Below are 20,472 nucleotides of genomic sequence, written 5' to 3' on the forward strand. Positions count from 1 at the left end.
GGCAGTGTGCATCCGTAATGTCTTTAGGACATTTCGTTGTTGCAGAGAATGGGTGTAGATTGATATCTCTGCAATACTATATATTCTCTTTGTCAAAAAAATGTGGGGCCACCTCAATGGCATCAAACAGTTTCCTGCAGCCGTAGGTGACCTTGTTAAAGGAAAAATGGTGATATCTCATGTGTGCACTATGTGTTGAAAATATGAGCAATTTACCATATGATTTAATCTACATAAATAGTAGAGAAAACATGACTATTATAGCAGAGATGAAACAAGTCATGCATACTAATAAAGGGAAGAAAGAACTCCCAATCTATTTATAATCAAAATCATGTCGTATATAGAGAATATCATAGGTAACAAAAATGACCCCCATGTATTGAGGATTTCTCACGGAAGGATTGTAGTTCTATCTTACCGGAATAAACTACTGTTGATCTCGCAAAAATATAAATTACAATTGAATCCGTTGACCACCTAGCGATGCCTATTTGTTAGGTAATAGACTTGACTATTTGCGCCACATCAGCATGACACGTTTTTGTTTTTTCTTCTTCTTCTTTTTGTGTTTCGGCAGTGTGCATCCGTAATGTCTTTAGGACATTTCGTTGTTGCAGAGAATGGGTGTAGATTGATATCTCTGCAATACTATATATTCTCTTTGTCAAAAAATGTGGGGCCACCTCAATGGCATCAAACAGTTTCCTGCAGCCGTAGGTGACCTTGTTAAAGGAAAAATGGTGATATCTCATGTGTGCACTATGTGTTGAAAATATGAGCAATTTACCATATGATTTAATCTACATAAATAGTAGAGAAAACATGACTATTATAGCAGAGATGAAACAAGTCATGCATACTAATAAAGGGAAGAAAGAACTCCCAATCTATTTATAATCAAAATCATGTCGTATATAGAGAATATCATAGGTAACAAAAATGACCCCCATGTATTGAGGATTTCTCACGGAAGGATTGTAGTTCTATCTTACCGGAATAAACTACTGTTGATCTCGCAAAAATATAAATTACAATTGAATCCGTTGACCACCTAGCGATGCCTATTTGTTAGGTAATAGACTTGACTATTTGCGCCACATCAGCATGACACGTTTTTGTTTTTTCTTCTTCTTCTTTTTGTGTTTCGGCAGTGTGCATCCGTAATGTCTTTAGGACATTTCGTTGTTGCAGAGAATGGGTGTAGATTGATATCTCTGCAATACTATATATTCTCTTTGTCAAAAAAATGTGGGGCCACCTCAATGGCATCAAACAGTTTCCTGCAGCCGTAGGTGACCTTGTTAAAGGAAAAATGGTGATATCTCATGTGTGCACTATGTGTTGAAAATATGAGCAATTTACCATATGATTTAATCTACATAAATAGTAGAGAAAACATGACTATTATAGCAGAGATGAAACAAGTCATGCAATCTAATAAAGGGAAGAAAGAACTCCCAATCTATTTATAATCAAAATCATGTCAGTATATAGAGAATATCATAGGTAACAAAAATGACCCCCATGTATTGAGGATTTCTCACGGAAGGATTGTAGTTCTATCTTACCGGAATAAACTACTGTTGATCTCGCAAAAATATAAATTACAATTGAATCCGTTGACCACCTAGCGATGCCTATTTGTTAGGTAATAGACTTGACTATTTGCGCCACATCAGCATGACACGTTTTTGTTTTTTCTTCTTCTTCTTTTTGTGTTTCGGCAGTGTGCATCCGTAATGTCTTTAGGACATTTCGTTGTTGCAGAGAATGGGTGTAGATTGATATCTCTGCAATACTATATATTCTCTTTGTCAAAAAAATGTGGGGCCACCTCAATGGCATCAAACAGTTTCCTGCAGCCGTAGGTGACCTTGTTAAAGGAAAAATGGTGATATCTCATGTGTGCACTATGTGTTGAAAATATGAGCAATTTACCATATGATTTAATCTACATAAATAGTAGAGAAAACATGACTATTATAGCAGAGATGAAACAAGTCATGCATACTAATAAAGGGAAGAAAGAACTCCCAATCTATTTATAATCAAAATCATGTCGTATATAGAGAATATCATAGGTAACAAAAATGACCCCCATGTATTGAGGATTTCTCACGGAAGGATTGTAGTTCTATCTTACCGGAATAAACTACTGTTGATCTCGCAAAAATATAAATTACAATTGAATCCGTTGACCACCTAGCGATGCCTATTTGTTAGGTAATAGACTTGACTATTTGCGCCACATCAGCATGACACGTTTTTGTTTTTTCTTCTTCTTCTTTTTGTGTTTCGGCAGTGTGCATCCGTAATGTCTTTAGGACATTTCGTTGTTGCAGAGAATGGGTGTAGATTGATATCTCTGCAATACTATATATTCTCTTTGTCAAAAAAATGTGGGGCCACCTCAATGGCATCAAACAGTTTCCTGCAGCCGTAGGTGACCTTGTTAAAGGAAAAATGGTGATATCTCATGTGTGCACTATGTGTTGAAAATATGAGCAATTTACCATATGATTTAATCTACATAAATAGTAGAGAAAACATGACTATTATAGCAGAGATGAAACAAGTCATGCAATCTAATAAAGGGAAGAAAGAACTCCCAATCTATTTATAATCAAAATCATGTCAGTATATAGAGAATATCATAGGTAACAAAAATGACCCCCATGTATTGAGGATTTCTCACGGAAGGATTGTAGTTCTATCTTACCGGAATAAACTACTGTTGATCTCGCAAAAATATAAATTACAATTGAATCCGTTGACCACCTAGCGATGCCTATTTGTTAGGTAATAGACTTGACTATTTGCGCCACATCAGCATGACACGTTTTTGTTTTTTCTTCTTCTTCTTTTTGTGTTTCGGCAGTGTGCATCCGTAATGTCTTTAGGACATTTCGTTGTTGCAGAGAATGGGTGTAGATTGATATCTCTGCAATACTATATATTCTCTTTGTCAAAAAAATGTGGGGCCACCTCAATGGCATCAAACAGTTTCCTGCAGCCGTAGGTGACCTTGTTAAAGGAAAAATGGTGATATCTCATGTGTGCACTATGTGTTGAAAATATGAGCAATTTACCATATGATTTAATCTACATAAATAGTAGAGAAAACATGACTATTATAGCAGAGATGAAACAAGTCATGCAATCTAATAAAGGGAAGGCAAATAATATCTGCACCTGTGAACTAGAACAGAACATATCTAGAACAAATACTAGAAGAAGAAAGTGAAGCATAATCTCGAACAAAAGGCACATGAACATGTACTGAGCTACAGCAGTAGCCGTAGCGTTGGCGTTAACGTTGTCACCCATGACGTCGGAGAGTTCGTCGATGTCGGGGAAGGCGTCCATGATGAACAGGTCAGTAGTCGCGCAAAGCGCTGACCAAAAATCTTATCACCCTTCTCCCATACAAGACTCAAAGAGGTGGGGTTTCAGAGGCCTATACTCTCTAGTGCGTCTTTAGACAACGGCTCGGCTCATTCCCACATCCCACGGCGGGCGGCAGAGGAGGAGCACGCGTGAATTTCTCTCTTGTTCTAATGCTCATACATGTGGAGAAACAACCTCTCTTATAAGAAGGTCCAACTCCTACTAGGTGAGCAGTATGGGACTAAACTTTAGTCCCACCTTCTTGCTTGCATGAATGGGCTAAATGGGCCTTTAGAATTTATTAGGAATTTTGAAACTAGTTATTGGGCTCGCCTAAAATAGACCAGATTTCAGCACTATGAAGCCGGATGTGCATGTCCCAGATACCACGACCACTACTGATCGATGGGTACCACCCCTTGAAGCCGCAGTAAAGCTGAACGTCGGTGTGTCGTACATGGACACCAATGGGGATGCGGGAGCCGGCATGGTGCTTTGGAATAGCGCCGGCGACATCACCTTCGTTGCTTGCCGGTCTCTCTTGCGCTGCCCAGGTGCTCTGCACGCAGAGTTGGCGGCGTGCTTGGAAGGGCCTAAATCTCGCTTTACAATGGTCTGCACAGCCGGTGGATATTGAGATGGATTGCATGGATGCTGTGAAGTTAATCTTGTTGCTCGAACTGGACAGATCACTACATGTGATGATGGTAGCGAAATTAAGAGTCTTTTTGGAGATAGGGATGTTACTATTGCTCATATTAGTAGGAACCAGAATGTTGTTAGTCACTATTTAGGTGCCTTTGGCTGTGTGGAGGATCACACAACTGTGGCTGCGATCTAGGCCCGCGGATGTTCCTATGTTGTGTAGGAACGATCTTGTAATTCCTTAAGCAATGAAATCCCTTACACCCCACACGCACACACAAAAAAAAAGAACGGTTGAACTGGTAACTAATGCAAAGTGGTACTCCGCGGTTATTTGGGACGGATTAGCACAAAAGTGGTAGCTTCTTGTTAGGTCTCCGAATTGTGGTATTTTTTTGGAATTTATGCCAGAAAAGTGGTGGGTTTTATGCTATTTGCTCTAATATGGTGAGGAACAACAAAGTTGAGTAGTTGTATCAGCAATGATAGAAAAGGTGGCGATGATCAAAATACAAATTGTCAAGCAGCTGCACTAGCTACGTGCGCTATGCAGTTTTGGTTCCACGAGCACTGCATGTCAGTTATTTTATTTTGCAATGATGACCTGATGAGCATCTACACCAAATATTTTGATGTGTTCTCTCTGCTTAAATAACTGGGTGACATGACATCCACTCATGCATCCACTACACCAGCGAAACTTTCTATAGCACAGTGGGTGGAGTGGCTGATCCGACTGAGAATGCGCACAAATAAAGGAAGCGAACGATGCCATTAGGGTTCTTGACAAGATCAAATAATTCAATCACCTCCTCCGCAGCGCGACGTCTCGATCAAAAATCGACATGGTCTCCGACGACATCAAGATCAAGCCATTGCAACGGCAGAAGGTATGCGTGATCGGAGCCGGGATGGCCGGGCTGGCGTCGGCCCGCGAGCTGCGGCGGGAGGGCCACGACGTGACGGTTCTGGAGCAGAGCGGCGACGTGGGCGGGCAGTGGCGGTACGACCCGAGGACCGACGGCGACGACCCGCTCGGCGGCGCGGCGGCGCCGGTGAAGGTGCACAGCAGCATGTACGCGTCCCTCCGCCTCATCAGCGCGCGGGAGAACATGGGGTTCACCGACTTCCAGTTCGCGCCCAAGGACGGCCGCGACGGCCGCCGCTTCCCGGGCCACCGCGAAGTGTACCTCTACCTCAAGGACTTCTGCGCCGCGTTCGGGCTCATGGCGTCCGTCAGGCTCAACACCAGCGTCGTGCGTGTCGCTCTGGCGCCGGGCCCGACGCGGCGATGGACGGTGAGGTCCGTCGATCTCGGCAAGTGCCATGGTGCCGATGAGGAGGAGGAGGAGGTGTTCGACGCCGTGGTGGTGGCCAACGGCCACTACTCGCAGCCGAGGTTGCCAAGCATCGAAGGCATGGAGGCGTGGAGGGGGAGGCAGGTGCGCAGCCACTCGTACAGGGTGGCGGAGCCGTTCCGCGGCGAGGTGGTGGTGGTGGTCGGGTGCGGCGAGAGCGGCAAGGACATCGCCATGGAGGTCCGCAGGGTGGCTAAGGAGGTGCACCTCGTCGCCAAGTCCATGGAGGAGGTGACCCAAGGGCTCGCCAAGGTGCTCTCCAAGTACAGCGCCAGCGTGCATCTACAACTGCACGTACGTACTAGCGGGTTTTTTCCGTGCTCCAACCATGTCGATCCATGCATGCATGCAAAACGAAATGATTGATCCGTCCGGCAACGACGTTAGGTGGAGCGGCTGTGCGAGGATGGCCGGGTGGTGTTCGGCGACGGCTCCAGTGTCTTTGCCGACACCATCATCTACTGCACGGGGTACAACTACACTTTCCCGTTCCTGGATACAGAGGGAGCGGTTACTGTCGACGACAACCGCGTCGGCCCGCTGTTCGAGCACGTGTTCCCGCCGTCACTGGCCCCGTCGCTCTCCTTCATCGGTATACCCATAAAGGTGCCGTACGTTAACCTTTAGGCCAGTGCCAGTTAGCGACGTTGAATTACATCTTGATGATATTCTTTCCGGCACGTACAAAAACAATCAAAATGCATTTGGTCGCAGGTGTTTGCGCCTTGGTTCTTCGAGGCTCAGGCGAAATGGGTGGCGCAGGTGCTGTCCGGCAAGAGGACGCTGCCGTCGGAGGAGGAGATGATGCGGTCCGTGGAGGAGTATTACCACGCCAGGGAGATGGCTGGCGCGCCCAAGAAGTACACCCACGACGTCAGCTTGTTTGACACCACGGTACTAACAACTACTCCCGTCGTCCCATAATGTAAGACATTTTTGTGACACTATATTATTGTTAAAAAAACGTTTTACATTATAGGACGGAGGGAGTATATACAACGTGCACGTGCACGACTATCGGACGCTTGTACGGACTAAATAGATTTACACTGACATTGTTTGTTGCCTTGTGATCTGCAGTATATCGATGAGTTCGGGAGCAAGTACTGCGACTTCCCTGGCGTGGAGAAATGGCGTTACGAGCTGCTGTTGTCGTCGTTCGTCAACATGTTGGACAACCTCGAGACCTTTCGCGATGAGTACAAAGATAGCGACTCCATCCGCAACAGTGTGGAGGAGTGGCACTTGTCTGCACAACAGGCCCAAGCTACTGCCGCACCTGCTGCTACGAAAAAACAATCACAGTGATCGTTCTAGTCCGCCAAAAAAAGAAGAAGAAGAAGAAGAAGAACCAGCACAGTGATCGATCATGCACCAGACGCGCTTTCCATTCCATGAGGACATGTCGTGTTCCAGGCTGGCTTCCACGTACGGTTGTCATCGATATATCTATTTCGTTTTCATAGACGGTGTCACAGACTGCTTATATAAGTGCATTTGTGTGATTTTGTAGTAAATTAAGTTGTATGCGCATCCCACGTTTTCAAATGAACAAATCCGCAACTGTTAAACACTTGGCTTTGTGATGAGACTTTTAAAAAAGGATTGTTAAAACGAGCTTTGCTTCACCTACGAAAGGGTAGCTATGAATTTTACATAAATGATGAAGTGGCCTTATTTTATTGGATGGCACGCGGCGCCATCCTGAAAATCAGGTGGGGGATTAGTAGGGCTTAGGAAAAAAAGTTGATTTACGCAAGTCTGGTACGTAAAGTATGTAGGTGTAGCAATATTTTTTTGTGGGTGGTAGCATTTTTGTTGTTAAAACTTAGCTAGCTGGGACGATTTCGTTCGATGCCTCAAACACCCCAGCACGAAGACCACGCATGCGGGCCCTTTTAGCTAGGCCTTCTGGTCCAATAAAACAATTCCCTTTGCGCAAAAAATAAACAAAATGTTAAATTGTGCAAAAAGAAATTATATATACAGATAAACTGAAAAAAATAGTGTAGACATATGCAGTGAATATTACCATGTAGTGTACAAAAGTTAATTGCCATGCTACAGCAAAACATTTGCCGACGTCTATTACATTAGTTAGCAAAAGAAACATGCATAGTAAAATTTGCATGCAAAATGTAGAGATAAAACTTGTCGAAAAATTGCCATGATGTAGATTAATGCGATAGTTTTTCTACAAACATAATTTACCATGATTTGTTCAAACAAAATAGTTGCATAGTAACGTGGATGAAATTCAAAAAAATTACCATGGCATACAAACATAATTTACCATGATTTGTTCAAACAAAAAAGTTGCCATTTGAAAAAAAATCCAAAAAAATTTACGTTGGTGTATAAAAGGTAATAAAATTCCTTGAGATTTTGATAACAAATTTAGCACGGTGCATAGGAAAACAAAATTAACATGGTCCAAATAGTAAATTTGCCATGGTCCAAACTAATTAATTTTACATGCTCTAAAGAGGAATAGAATTGACATGGTCCAAAGAAAAATATCAAATTTGGCATGATATTTTTTTTGGTCATGGTAGAAAAGAGAATATATTTACCACGACGAGAAAACTAAAACATACATATCATGGGTTGTTTCAGTAGATTTTGCAAATCCCACAAGAGGATAACCAAATTTCAGATAATGAATGAAAAAGAACAACAACTTGAGTAACCATGGCAACAATATTGGAATGGATATCGAAGACGCTACAAAAAGTTGCCATCATGGCAACATATCCTTTTAGTTTTCCATGGCAAAATTTTCCATGGGGTTTTGATTAAAATTGCTAGGGTTTTGCCATGGGTTTTAAATTTAAATTGCCATGGTACGAAATTAAAATTGCCATGGTTTGTATTGACATGTAAAATGTAATGAACTGTACAAACACAAAATTACAAACATAAAAATTTCCTTGGAAGATCTATATTAAATTTTTACATGGTATTTCAATTAAAATTTCCATTTTTGTATGAGAAAATTGCCGCCTATGTAAATTAACACAAAAAATGTAAACAAAATTGCCATGGCAAATACATATGAAAATTTGCCAGGTATTTTAATTGAAATTGCCATCCTTTGTATGGAAATAGAATGAAAATTGCAAAAGGCAAATTATGAACAAAATTGCCGTGGCATAGTCATATTAAAAATTGCCATGGTATTTCCCACTACAAAACAATTTGCTATGGCAAAGAAAATGTGTCTTGACTTACCATTTGGCTATGTTATGGGTTGTAAAAAATTCATGTCTTAGTCCAATTAAAATAAAAGAATGAATGCATTTGCCATGATTAAAATGCCATGGTAAAGAGAACTCGCCATGGTATCTACAATAGAAATTAAATGCCATGGTTAAAAACAATTATTTTGCCATGGTCCGATTCAAAAACGAATGTATGCATTTGCCATGTGAACATGGAAACACACGATGGTATGGACACCACATCTATACAAATGTTGCCATGTCAACTACGAAAGCGTATTGCCATGGTTACTTGAGAAAATAAGCATAAAAAATGCAAACTTTTCACACTAATTTGACATGGTACCAAACAAAAGCTACATGATGCCTTGACAAAAACTTGAAAAAGCCTGCTCCCAAGTATATTAAGAATGTCACCACTGTGGCATTTTTCAACATTGTTTTGCCAAGGCAACTACTGTTGCATGGCTTGCCCTATTTTAAATGAGTTTTTCCATAATGTCAACATGAATTGTAAAGGATAACAAAACATACTTTCAATTGGCTATGGAAAAAATACAACAAGCTATTGTCGAACGTCAAATTGGCTCTGTTGATGACACATACACAATTGTGGCAACGACACTGTGTTCGTCTTTGGGATGAGGATGTGGCCCGTGAGGATCCACCGGAGGCCAGCACACGGCCGTGGGATCTGGTGCATGAAGTAGAAGAGATGAGCTGCAGAGGAGCCAAGCCCACCGCCTCCATGTGTGTCGTCTCAGCGCCCGCATGCAATCTGCATCGCTCCGGCCACCTAACCTCCGCCCGACGAGTCCGCTGATAAAGGATGGCAACGGTGCTTCCACACCGCAGTACATTAGTCATGGCAAAAAATTTCGTGTTTACATTTTCTAAGTTTATGTATCATGGAATTTTTTAATTTTGGGACCATGGCAAGTTTTGTTTTATACATCATGGCAAATTTAGCGTATGAACCATGACGATTTTTCTGACCATGGCAATTTATATTATTTTGGAATAAATTCATTAATTTAAGCCATGAAAAAATTATTATTTTGGAGCATGGCAATTTTAGTTTTTGTAGCATCGCATTTTTAGTTTTTTTTTTTTGGTAGACCAAGGTATTTATACGTTTGAGAGCATGGAGATTTTATTAATTGGATCATGGCGATTTTTAATTTTGCCACCACTTCTTTGTCTTTTGTATAATAGATACCTCCCCGTGCGATGCAACGGGAGTATAAACATTCTAGTAGATTAGCCCGTGATTGCAGTCTGTTATTACATTGGTGCACTAAAATCTTAGCCAGTTTTTGTATGCAATTGCCATGATTTATCTGCCATCTTATTGTTAAGCACTTTTTTGGTAAGAATTTACTTACTTGCGAATGAAAATATTATTCAGGAGAAAGATCAGAGATTGGAGAAAAATGGCATCTTATTGTTAAGCACTTGTTTGGTAAGAATTTAATAACTGACCAAAGAATTTTATTATTTAGGAGAAAAATCGGAGATGGCAGGAAAAAATCAAACGGGAGAAGGGGAAGGAGGGATCATATATAGAGAGAGGTTGGACGAAGGAGAGGGTGAAACAGGAACCTTACGTTCTTCTTAAGTAAAGTAGAGATTTTCATCGTACTAATTTGCAATTCCGTTATAACTTTTGCCATGGAAATTTAACAACAATTGTTGTTGTACTTTCAAATGTTTTTGCCATTTAAACTTTGTATACGTGTTGCATTGACTTTTCATAGTTTTCTTAATATACCATGGTAAATTTATAAATTAAAGCTTGTCATTTTTAATGTGTATTTTTCTACGCATTTTCTGTATAATTTCTTTTTCGTTCATGGTATTTTTTTCTCAAAAAAAAGTTACCTTTGTGGTGCCTTAGCCCACCCCAGGTGACCCCTGCGGTGCCTCCTCCTTCGTTAGTTACACCGAGGTCCCCAGATTGAACGTAGTGAATATCGGGGTCCTAATTTTATTTATGGCAGAGCCGAAACTATGTTTTCCCAAGGCACTAGGTCTTATTAATTCGGTGAAACTCATATACTTAGTGAAGTCTAAAATATAATACTCCCTCCATAACAAATTGTAAGACATTTTTTATGCCCTATATGCAAACCAAAAAAAGATTATATCATGGGTGTGAAGATAACATTTTTTGGGTGTGAATATAATTAGGTGGTTTCTGCTCGGTTAAAGTGGTACCAACTAGCTTAGCTAGGCAGTACGACAAGTCAAACCCTATATATCTCGTTGGACTAGTTCCTTTGGGCTTTTCGTTCTCAAGTCAAGTACAAAATCAGAGATGACATGAGCCGTGTACCTTGGCGAAGAAGATATAGGGTTTGACTGGCTGGCTCGGGTACGTGCCTCTTGCGTTATGCCCCTACTACACAACATGGTCGAATACAAGTCAATATAATCATACGGTACGTGTACGTAGCAACACATGACCTTCTAGCATGCTTGCATGCATCTACAGGACACGGCAGCTAAGCCTAGCCCAGTCATGGGAATTCATGGATACTCCTCATACCTCACCCCCGGACTTATCTAAAAGAGAAGAGTCGCACACGCATGTGCGTACGTCTGCGTATGATTCGGCACCAAGAACCAAAGACCAAGCACATGACTGTGACACGTGCTGAGTGTCACATCATCCTATGAGTATCTTTTGACTGCCTCAGATATATTCTTATCATCATATGCATATCTTTGACTGCTTCAGATATATTCTTTTTTTTTCAGCAGGACAATACGACCGCCACTTGATGGTAAGCTAGTTCCAGGAAATCGACAGAGAATTGACACCGGCTACAGCAGATTGTGGCTGGAGCGGCACGACCAATCAACCGTGTATGAACTAAGGAATGGCGTCTAGGTACACTACCTGTAGTCTGTAGATGGTCCTGCTACTGTGCACTACACTGCGCCTAGCTTGTGGTGAGTTTGAGAAACGTCTGTGCGTACGTATGCATATATATAGGCAAAAGTTGACCATCCTTTGCACGTAATACAACCGAATGTGGCTGCTGCATGCCTACAAAACAATTGTCCGGTCCATGCATGCATGCACGAGCTGGCTCGCAGTCCTGCGTTCAGTTCATACATGCATATGCCCAATTTTCCATGCATTTCCTATGTGGCGGTCCGTGCATGGCGCTCGTGCGGCCAGCAACACAGTGTGCTGCATGGGCGAGTATCCTGTGATACGGGAGCTTAGGTGCTCCCATGATAGGGGCTTTTGGGCCATCGGATCTCAGATCCAACGACGTATGAGAAGCTGCTGTAGCTGCTGTACTTGTGCGTATTTTTCAGATTCTATGAGGGCTTTTGTGCAAAAAAATTCATCATCTCACAGAAACTGTTGGATTTGAGATCCAACGGCTGAGGGCGCACGGGAGCATCAGATATTTTCCCTGTGCTGCATGTCGACAGGCGGATGCCGTACACGTATATTAGAAGAAAAATGGGGTCCTTGTTAAGTCCAGTCCATGGATGATGCAGGGGTCTCTATCTTGTTTTTATTCTTTATTTAAGAAGAAAAAAGATTAGCTAATTCTCTTTATATGAAAATTAATAAAATCTAATCTACCCATCACAAAAAGTCTAAATTAATTTTTACACTATTTGATTGTATGGAGAGACTTATGCGGTTTTTCTTTCACTTTTTTTCTGTTTGATGACTTACCGGTTCTTCCATGCGTCACACAATTATACTTGCACGTCCGCACTGTTAGAAGGGAGAGAGAGATTTGATGGAATAGTTTGTTCATTGTATTGCTTGAGCCTCGTGGGCATATATATAGGAGTACAATCATCTACTTGGAGTACAAGACAAGCCAGAACAAATCCTAGTCTATCTCGTCTTTCCTAATAAACATTATACTCAACATCCCCCCGCAGTCACAACGGTAGCGACGCAGACGGTGAGACTGGAGAAGAACCGAAGGCAAGCCGACGGACACCCCCCCACAGTCGTAACGGTCGACGCATCGCGGAGTCGTGGCTGGAGTGGAAACCGCCGAGGTTGCTCAAGCAGGCGGTAGCCCTTTGTGCCGTTTGTCGATGTAGCCGAGAGCGTGGGTGGTGGAGCCGTGGTCGAGGTAGCCGTGCGAAGAATGCCGTGGTCGATGTCGAGTCGGGGTAGTGGGTGTCGAGGAAGTCGCCGTGGAGCCGCGGGCGCAAGGGGGCGCCGAGTTAGCATGGGCGCAGTGGTGTCGAAGTAGGGGTGCGCCGGGAAGAAAATGTTGTTGACGACGCGTCGCAGCGGGTTTGCCAAGCCCGGGGACACATCATGGACGAAGGCACGCACCGGTGTTGCCAGCACCGGGCATGCGTAGACGGACGAAGACAAAGTTGACGAAGCGCCAACCAGGCTTGCCAGGCCCGGGGACATGTCGTGGATGAAGGCATGCATCGGTGTTGCCTGCACCGGGCATGCGTAGACGAGGGACCTGCACGAGCTGTACGCCATGTCGGAGAAGTCGGAGGGGCCAGCAGAGAAGAACTCGACGATGATTGCGGCGTCCATCGGCGCGGGGCCGATGTCACCAACGGTGGTCGGAGTAGACGAAGTGGTCGGGGTAGATGACGGCGACGCTGGCGACGGGCTGGTGCTGGACGAAGACGAAGGGGGTGGACGGGCGGCGGCGGCCAAAGAAGAGCGGCAGCGGCGGCCTGATGGCGGCGACGGCGGCTAGGTTAGGAGTGCGGCGGCGGTGCTCGAAGTAGGCGAAGAACCCTGACACCGTGACGAAGACCGGAGCGGACGGTGGCGTTCCCGCGCCAAGGAAGACGGCGCGGCGCATACTACGGGAGGTCGACGCACGGTGACGGCGGAGCGGACGGCCTCGAGGCCCGAAGGGGCGACGCAGCGGCGGCAGGCTGGTCGGGGCGACGACGGGAAGACCTCTGGGCGGCGGCGGGGACCACGGGTCGCGACGCTGCGGCCCGAAGGGGCGACACAATGGCGGTTCGCGAGTCGGTGCAACCGCGGGGACGGCCTCGGGGCGGCGGCAGGGACCGCATATCGCGACACTACGGCCCGAAGGGGCGACACAGCGGCGACGCACGAGTCGATGCAGCCGCGAGGAGAACCACGGGGCGGCGGCGCTGCGGCCCAACGGGGCGACACAGCAGCAGCCCGATGCTCGATCGGTGGAGAGGCGCGCTGAATCGGGGACGGTCTTCACGGGACCTGCGGAGGCGCGCGTAACCGACGGGCCAGGTCGGTCGCGCGGCGTAGATGAGGCGGATCACCGCGGCGAGCGGGTGATCAAGCCGATCGCGTGCGAGGTCGGGGACGCCGCTCGATGGAGGCGTGGTGGCGGCGGAGTCCGAGATGAAGCCGGCGACGATGGACGGCGTGGGACGTCGTGCGGACGAGCTTGTCAGCACCGGCACCCGGGCTGCCAAAGCAACGACGGCGCCCAGGCAGCGAGGCCTGAGCGACCAACGGAGCAGCGACGCCCAGGCAACGAGGCCCGAGCGATCAACGGAGCAGCGGCGCCCGAGTTGAGGCCGCCGACGAGCCTGACGCAGCAGTCCCGACGGAGCCGAGGACGAGGCCGACGAGGTAGACCGCCGGGCCGCCATGCAGACGCGGCGAAGGCGGGTGATGTGGATCGCTGGGCGGGTCGGCGCGCAAGAGACGACTATGATTGGCCGTCGCATGGTGCGAGGCCGCCGGGTCGGGGCGATGCAGGTGTCCCGGTCGGAGCAGGGCGGTGACGGCCGGCGCAGGGTGACGAGTGGACCGACGCGCGGACGGCGGCCGGCCCTGACGGGCCGCCTCGGCGCGCGTGGCCGCCGGGTCGGAGGAGAGGCCGGCTGGTCGCGCCGTGGTCGGAGTAGAGGCGCTCGGAGTCGACGGCGGCGGTGGGCGACGCAAACCGATCAAGAATAGATCAAAAACCAAAAAGAAATTGCGCGATCAAGATGACCGGCGGGAGAGAGAAAACCCCGGAGCAAGGCTCGGGGAAAAGACTCTCTAGGGCAGCTGGTCACACGACCGGCGGACGAACCCTAGGTACGGGCGACGCGGCCCCCAGCGGCGGTCATGGAGGCCGACCGCCCCAGGGGCGGCGCGCGGGTGCGGAAGCGGCGGCGGCTAGGGTTTAGGATCGACTTGCTCTGATACCATGTTAGAAGGGACAGAGAGATTTGGTGGAATAGTTTGTTCATTGTATTGCTTGAGCCTTGTGGGCATATATATATGAGTACAATCATCTACTTGGAGTACAAGACAAGCCAGAACAAATCCTAGTCTATCTCGTCTTTCCTAATAAACATTATACTCAACATCCCCCCGTAGTCACAACGGTAGCGACGCAGACGGTGAGACTGGAGAAGAACCGAAGGCAAGCCGACGGACCCCCCCCCCCACAGTCGTAACGGTCGACGCATCGCGGAGTCATGGCTGGAGTGTAAACCGACGAGGTTGCTCAAGCAGGCGGTAGCCCTTTGTGCTGTTTGTCGATGTAGCCGAGAGCGTGCGTGGTGGAGCCGTGGTCGAGGTAGCCGTGCGAAGAATGCCGTGGTCGATGTCGAGTCGGGGTAGCCGGTGTCGAGGAAGTCGCCGTGGAGCCGCGGGCGCAAGGGGCGCCGAGTTAGCATGGGCGCAGTGGTGTCGAAGTAGGGGTGCGCCGGGAAGAAAGTGTTGTTGACGACGCGTCGCAGCGGGTTTGCCAAGCCCGGGGACAGATCATGGACGAAGGCACGCACCGGTGTTGCCAGCACCGGGCATGCGTAGACGGACGAAGATGAAGTTGACGAAGCGCCGACCAGGCTTGCCAGGCCCGGGGACATGTGGTGGATGAAGGCATGCATCGGTGTTGCCAGCACCGGGCATGTGTAGACGAGGGACCTGCACGAGCTGTACGCCATGTCGGAGAAGTCGGAGGGGCCAGCAGAGAAGAACTCGACGACGATTGCGGCGTCCATCGGCGCGGGGCCGATGTCACCAACGGTGGTCGGAGTAGACGAAGTGGTCGGGGTAGATGACGGCGACGCTGGCGACGGGCTGGTGCTGGACGAAGACGAAGGGGGTGGACGGGCGGCGGCGGCGGCTATGAAGGTAGCGGCGGCGGCGGCCAAAGAAGAGCGACGGCGGCGGCCTGACGGCGGCTAGGTTAGGAGTGCGGCGGCGGTGCTCGAAGTAGGCGAAGAACCTGACAGCATGACGAAGACCGGCGCGGACGGTGGCGTTCCCGCGCCAAGGAAGACGGCGCGGCGCATACCACGGGAGGTCGACGCGCGGTGACGGCGGAGCGGACCATGGGCCGCAGCACTATGGCCCGAAGGGGCGACGCAGCGGCGGCAGGCTGGTCGGGGCGACGACGGGAAGACCTCTGGGCGGCGGCGGGGACCACGGGCCGCGACGCTGCGACCCGAAGGGGCGACACAATGGCGGTTCGCGAGTCAGTGCAACCGCGGGGACGGCCTCGGGGCGGCGGCAGGGACCGCATATCGCGACACTACGGCCCGAAGGGGCGACACAGCGGCGACGCACGAGTCGATGTAGCCGCGAGGAGAACCACGGGGCGGCGGCGCTGCGGCCCGACGGGGCGACACAGCGGCAGCCCGATGCTCGATCGGTGGAGAGGCGCGCTGAATCGGGGACGATCTTCACGGGACCTGCGGAGGAGCGCGTAACCGACGGGCCAGGTCGGTCGCGCGGCATAGATGAGGTGGGTCACGGCGGCGAGCGGGTGATCAAGCCGATCGCGCGCGAGGTCGGGGACGCTGCTCGATGGAGGCGTGGTGGCGGCGGAGTCCGAGATGAAGCCGGCGACGATGGACGGCGTGGGACGTCGTGCGGACGAGCTTGTCAGCACCGGCACCCGGCTGCCAAAGCAACGCCGGCGCCCAGGCAGCGAGGCCCGAGCGACCAACGGAGCAGCGGCGCCCGAGTTGAGGCCGCCGACGAGCCTGACGCAGCAGTCCCGACGCAGCCGAGGACGAGGCCGACGAGGTAGACCGCCGGGCCGCCGTGCAGACGCGGCGAAGGCAGGTGATGTGGATCGATGGGCAGGCCGGCGCGCAAGCGACGGCTATGATTGGCCGTCGCATGGCGCGAGGCCGCCGGGTCGGGGCGATGCAGGTGTCCCGGTCGGAGCAGGGCGGTGACGACCGGCGCAGGGCGACGAGTGGACCGACGCGCGGACAGCGGCTGGCCCTGACTGGCCGCCTCGGCGCGCGTGGCCGCCGGGTCGGAGGAGAGGCCAGCTGGTCGTGCCGTGGTCGGAGTAGAGGCGCTCGGAGTGGACGGCGGCGGTGGGCGACGCAAACCGATCAAAAATAGATCGAAAAACCAAAAAAAAATTGCGCGATCAAGATGACCGGCGGGAGAGAGAAAACCCCGGAGCAAGGCTCGGGGAAAAGACTGTCTAGGGCAGCTGGTCACACGACCGGCGGACGAACCCTAGGTACGGGCAACGCGGCCTCCGGTGGCGGTCATGGAGGCCGACCGCCCCAGGGGCGGCGCGCGGGTGCGGAAGCGGCGGCGGCTAGGGTTTAGGATCGACTTGCTCTGATACCATGTTAGAAGAAAGAGAGGGATTTGATGGAATAGTTTGTTCATTGTATTGCTTGAGCCTTGTGGGCATATATATATGAGTACAATCATCTACTTGGAGTACAAGACAAGGCAGAACAAATCCTAGTCTATCTCGTCTTTCCTAATAAACATTATACTCAACACGCACGGTTGAGCACAACTGCAGTTGCACAATCGAGTATTAGTGCGTAAATATATACTCATTCCGTCCAAAAATAAGTGTCTGAATAATATATCCAATAATTTACTATTTTGTTTTATTTTTGCCTTTTCTACACTGCGCATAGCTGCACTTACATGCCCGTTCGACTGCACTCAACTGCGATTGTAGGCTTCCGTTCCTTCAATTGTGTGTCCAGGTATCAGGCACAACTATAGTTGTAGGTCCTCCGGCTCTGCGCACCTACATGTGAGCCGGCCGCGTGCAACCGTAGTTGTAGTTGCATGTTCGCCAGGTGTACTCAACTGCATGCCCACCGGTCATTAGAATTGCAATTCCACACTTGCGCACCTATGCACAACTGCGTACCCATCAGCCCGCACACTATCAAATTTACGTATTTTGTGTAAAGGAAAATATAGTAAAACAATCAAAAAACAAAAACTAAAGGGAAAATATAATAAATATGAATGTCCTAATATTGTTGTTCAGTGGGATGGTGTTTAGTTAATTCTCGTCTAGATTGTAGATAGTCATACCTCAAATCAGAAGAAGAAAATTGCCCTAATATATACACACAAAATCTTAATTGATTTATATTAGTTATTCGCAAAAAAAGTTAATTTATTCCTGCCCGATACAATTAGTTCACTACTTCCTACATGCAGGTCAATGCTGTACACATCATGGACCGACAAGGTACCCGAAACGCCAACGCTGTTGAATTTCTTCCACGTATTATTACAAAAGTAAAAGCAGTTTTTGACCGTCTTGATATTTTTGATCGAGCCTGACAAGCAGAGGATAGTCTACCAGTGAAGTAATTACAACAAAAACTGTCATGCTAAATACTGTAATAATTCATTTTATTGCCCGTAGCGTTTGTTCACGACTAATTATGAATACGAACTGACTAGTTCCCCTCAGTCCAACCAAAACATTAATCACCCGAAGTAAACCTACGCAGTACTAATTGTCTCGTTTAACCCGCGCACGAAACCGCTCGTGCGGTACGGGTACGACCGTGTCCAGTGTCTGTAGTAGGTAAGCCGCCTATAAAAGCCTTGGCCAACAAACCCCTACCATCCTAGGAAGTTGGCAGGCAACCTTCGATCTCTCTCGATCGAGTCTCGATCAACACAAGAACCGGCAAATTAGCTTCGGGTTCTTCGTATACTGTCATCATGTCTAGCCTTACGACCATTAGCAGCGGCGCCATGGAGGAGTCGCAGGAAGTAGAGGAGCTCGTCGACACAAGGCTGTCCCTCGTGATCGGCGCCGCGAGCCGTCCGCCGCCGACGGTCCTGGCCCTGCTGCCGGCGACATCACCGGAGAACGAAGCGGCGGCACGTAGGAAGAGGAAGGGACAAGAGAACGGTGCGGGCGGCGTCGCTGCTACTTCGAGGCAGCATAGCAAGAGGGCCAAGACGGTGCACGACAGCAGCGACGTCGACGACGACGACGACGACGGAGGGGACGCGGCCCGCAGCGACGGGACGAGGAAGAAGCTCAGGCTCACGGTGGAGCAGGCCGCGCTCTTGGAGGAAAGCTTCCGCGCCCACAACGTCCTCTCTCACGTACGTCCATACTGTACCTTCTAATTTCTGTCCTTAATTAGCATCTTCATGCAAGAAGATTCTGACCGGATTGTTTTGAATTGCAGGGTGAGAAGCACGATCTTGCGAGGCAGCTTGGGTTGAAGCCGAGGCAGGTGGAGGTGTGGTTCCAGAACAGGAGGGCGCGGACCAAGCTCAAGCAGACGGAGCTCGACTGCGAGCTGCTGCGCCGGTGGTGCGAGCGCCTCAGCGACGACAACGCGCGGCTCCGGCGAGAGCTCGCCGAGACGCTCTCCTCGTCGCCGGCCTTCTTGTCCAGGCTCACGATGGCCAACGACAAGGCTGTGTGTTCGTCCTGCAACAAGCTGACCAGCGCCCGGATGCCGGCATAAGGGACAGCGAGATTATTACTGCCGCCCTGAAATGCATGCGTCGATCATTTGTTGAAAAAAACAGTGCACTATAGTCAGTTAGCTTTATGTTTGTTACCTGCATGAGCTTCAGGAAACAAGAGGTTTATAATACTAGTATGTACTAGTGTCTATAGATTTTTTCTTGGAAGACAAATTTTGAAAATTTTGATAATGTTTATAGAATACCAAGGACGGAGATAACTATCTGACGATCGCTCAGGAGGCCCCCTAGCGAATGTTCCAGCCAGGATCGTTTGCCCAGGACGTACCTCGCGCGAGGCTCCCCTCAGCCAGGGAGCAGACCGAATAAGTAATTTTACCGGTGTCGGGATATACCGGTGGGCAATCCACCCTCCATCGTTTCATCAAGATCCATGCAGGTTTTATACTCTATTTTTAGATATCAGACTACACATAGCAATACATGTACTAGTGTAAGATATTGTCAGCTTTTACAGAAAAGAGAGAGTTAGAGTAGAGACAACGGTGCATGCATGCATGCATTCACTCACGGGATACATATGACATGCATTTTATTTTCATCCTCATATTTTTAATGACTTATATCTTTTGAACCAAATGTCCATTATTGAAACTTTTTGTATATTTAAATTCGTGGTGACAAGATCTACATAACAAGATCAACTTTGGATATGTTTGAAATATATTTTATTTTATATGTTTCAATTATTTATGAAATCACTTTCATAAAACACTAAATTGTTTCACTATTTCATAAAAGTTTTTTCTATTGTTTCGCTCATTTTCACAAACTGGAATATGAAACTCACAAAGACACAGATATATTTGATATAGTAGTAAAATAGAAGTTTAATATATTCAATTTAGACGTGTTTGACTGCAACTTAGACGTGTTTGAAATAGTCAATTTCACATATTTCAAATAAACCTATTTCACTAATTTCTTATTTTTATATTTTAATTATCTTTTAATATCACTTTCATAAAACATAAGATTGATCCTCTATTTCATAAAAGTGTTTTTGACTGTTTCGCTAATAGAAGTTAAAAAATCATTTCACTCGTTTCAAAAATAGATTTCTCACATTTCAGAAAACATATTACTCTCATTTGCAATACTAATTTCACTGCAAATTTAAGAAATATATTGAAATATATTCTGCTCATAAAAAATA

The 20,472-nt window shown here is 47.8% G+C and overlaps 2 protein-coding genes across 2 annotated transcripts; both read left to right on the top strand.

Annotated features, from left to right (window-relative positions):
- Positions 1 to 4,835: 4,835 nt before the first annotated feature.
- On the top strand, positions 4,836 to 6,964 carry LOC123141209 (flavin-containing monooxygenase FMO GS-OX-like 9). The gene is made up of 4 exons (XM_044560412.1): positions 4,836 to 5,687; positions 5,781 to 5,999; positions 6,108 to 6,287; positions 6,474 to 6,964. The coding sequence occupies exons 1-4, from the start codon at positions 4,881 to 4,883 to the stop codon at positions 6,699 to 6,701; spliced, it is 1,434 nt and encodes a 477-aa protein (XP_044416347.1). The 5' UTR covers positions 4,836 to 4,880; the 3' UTR covers positions 6,702 to 6,964.
- An 11,461-nt stretch (positions 6,965 to 18,425) lies between these two features.
- Positions 18,426 to 19,535, top strand: LOC123141210 (putative homeobox-leucine zipper protein HOX26). The gene is made up of 2 exons (XM_044560413.1): positions 18,426 to 18,923; positions 19,010 to 19,535. Exons 1-2 carry the CDS (start codon positions 18,531 to 18,533, stop codon positions 19,292 to 19,294), a joined length of 678 nt encoding a protein of 225 aa, XP_044416348.1. The 5' UTR covers positions 18,426 to 18,530; the 3' UTR covers positions 19,295 to 19,535.
- Positions 19,536 to 20,472: the final 937 nt, after the last annotated feature.

The sequence above is a fragment of the Triticum aestivum genome, chromosome 6D (assembly GCF_018294505.1).
Source record: "Triticum aestivum cultivar Chinese Spring chromosome 6D, IWGSC CS RefSeq v2.1, whole genome shotgun sequence".
Taxonomy (NCBI): Eukaryota; Viridiplantae; Streptophyta; class Magnoliopsida; order Poales; family Poaceae; genus Triticum; species Triticum aestivum.

Excerpts from the sequence above, each read along its gene's own strand:
- LOC123141209 (XM_044560412.1), top strand. The coding sequence starts at position 4,881 with ATGGTCTCCGACGACATCAAGATCAAGCCATTGCAACGGCAGAAGGTA. Across the intron at positions 6,000-6,107 it reads TCATCGGTATACCCATAAAG|GTGTTTGCGCCTTGGTTCTT; the intron begins GTGCCGTACGTT and ends ATTTGGTCGCAG. Across the intron at positions 6,288-6,473 it reads TCAGCTTGTTTGACACCACG|TATATCGATGAGTTCGGGAG; the intron begins GTACTAACAACT and ends TGTGATCTGCAG.
- LOC123141210 (XM_044560413.1), top strand. The coding sequence starts at position 18,531 with ATGTCTAGCCTTACGACCATTAGCAGCGGCGCCATGGAGGAGTCGCAG. Across the intron at positions 18,924-19,009 it reads CCCACAACGTCCTCTCTCAC|GGTGAGAAGCACGATCTTGC; the intron begins GTACGTCCATAC and ends TTTGAATTGCAG.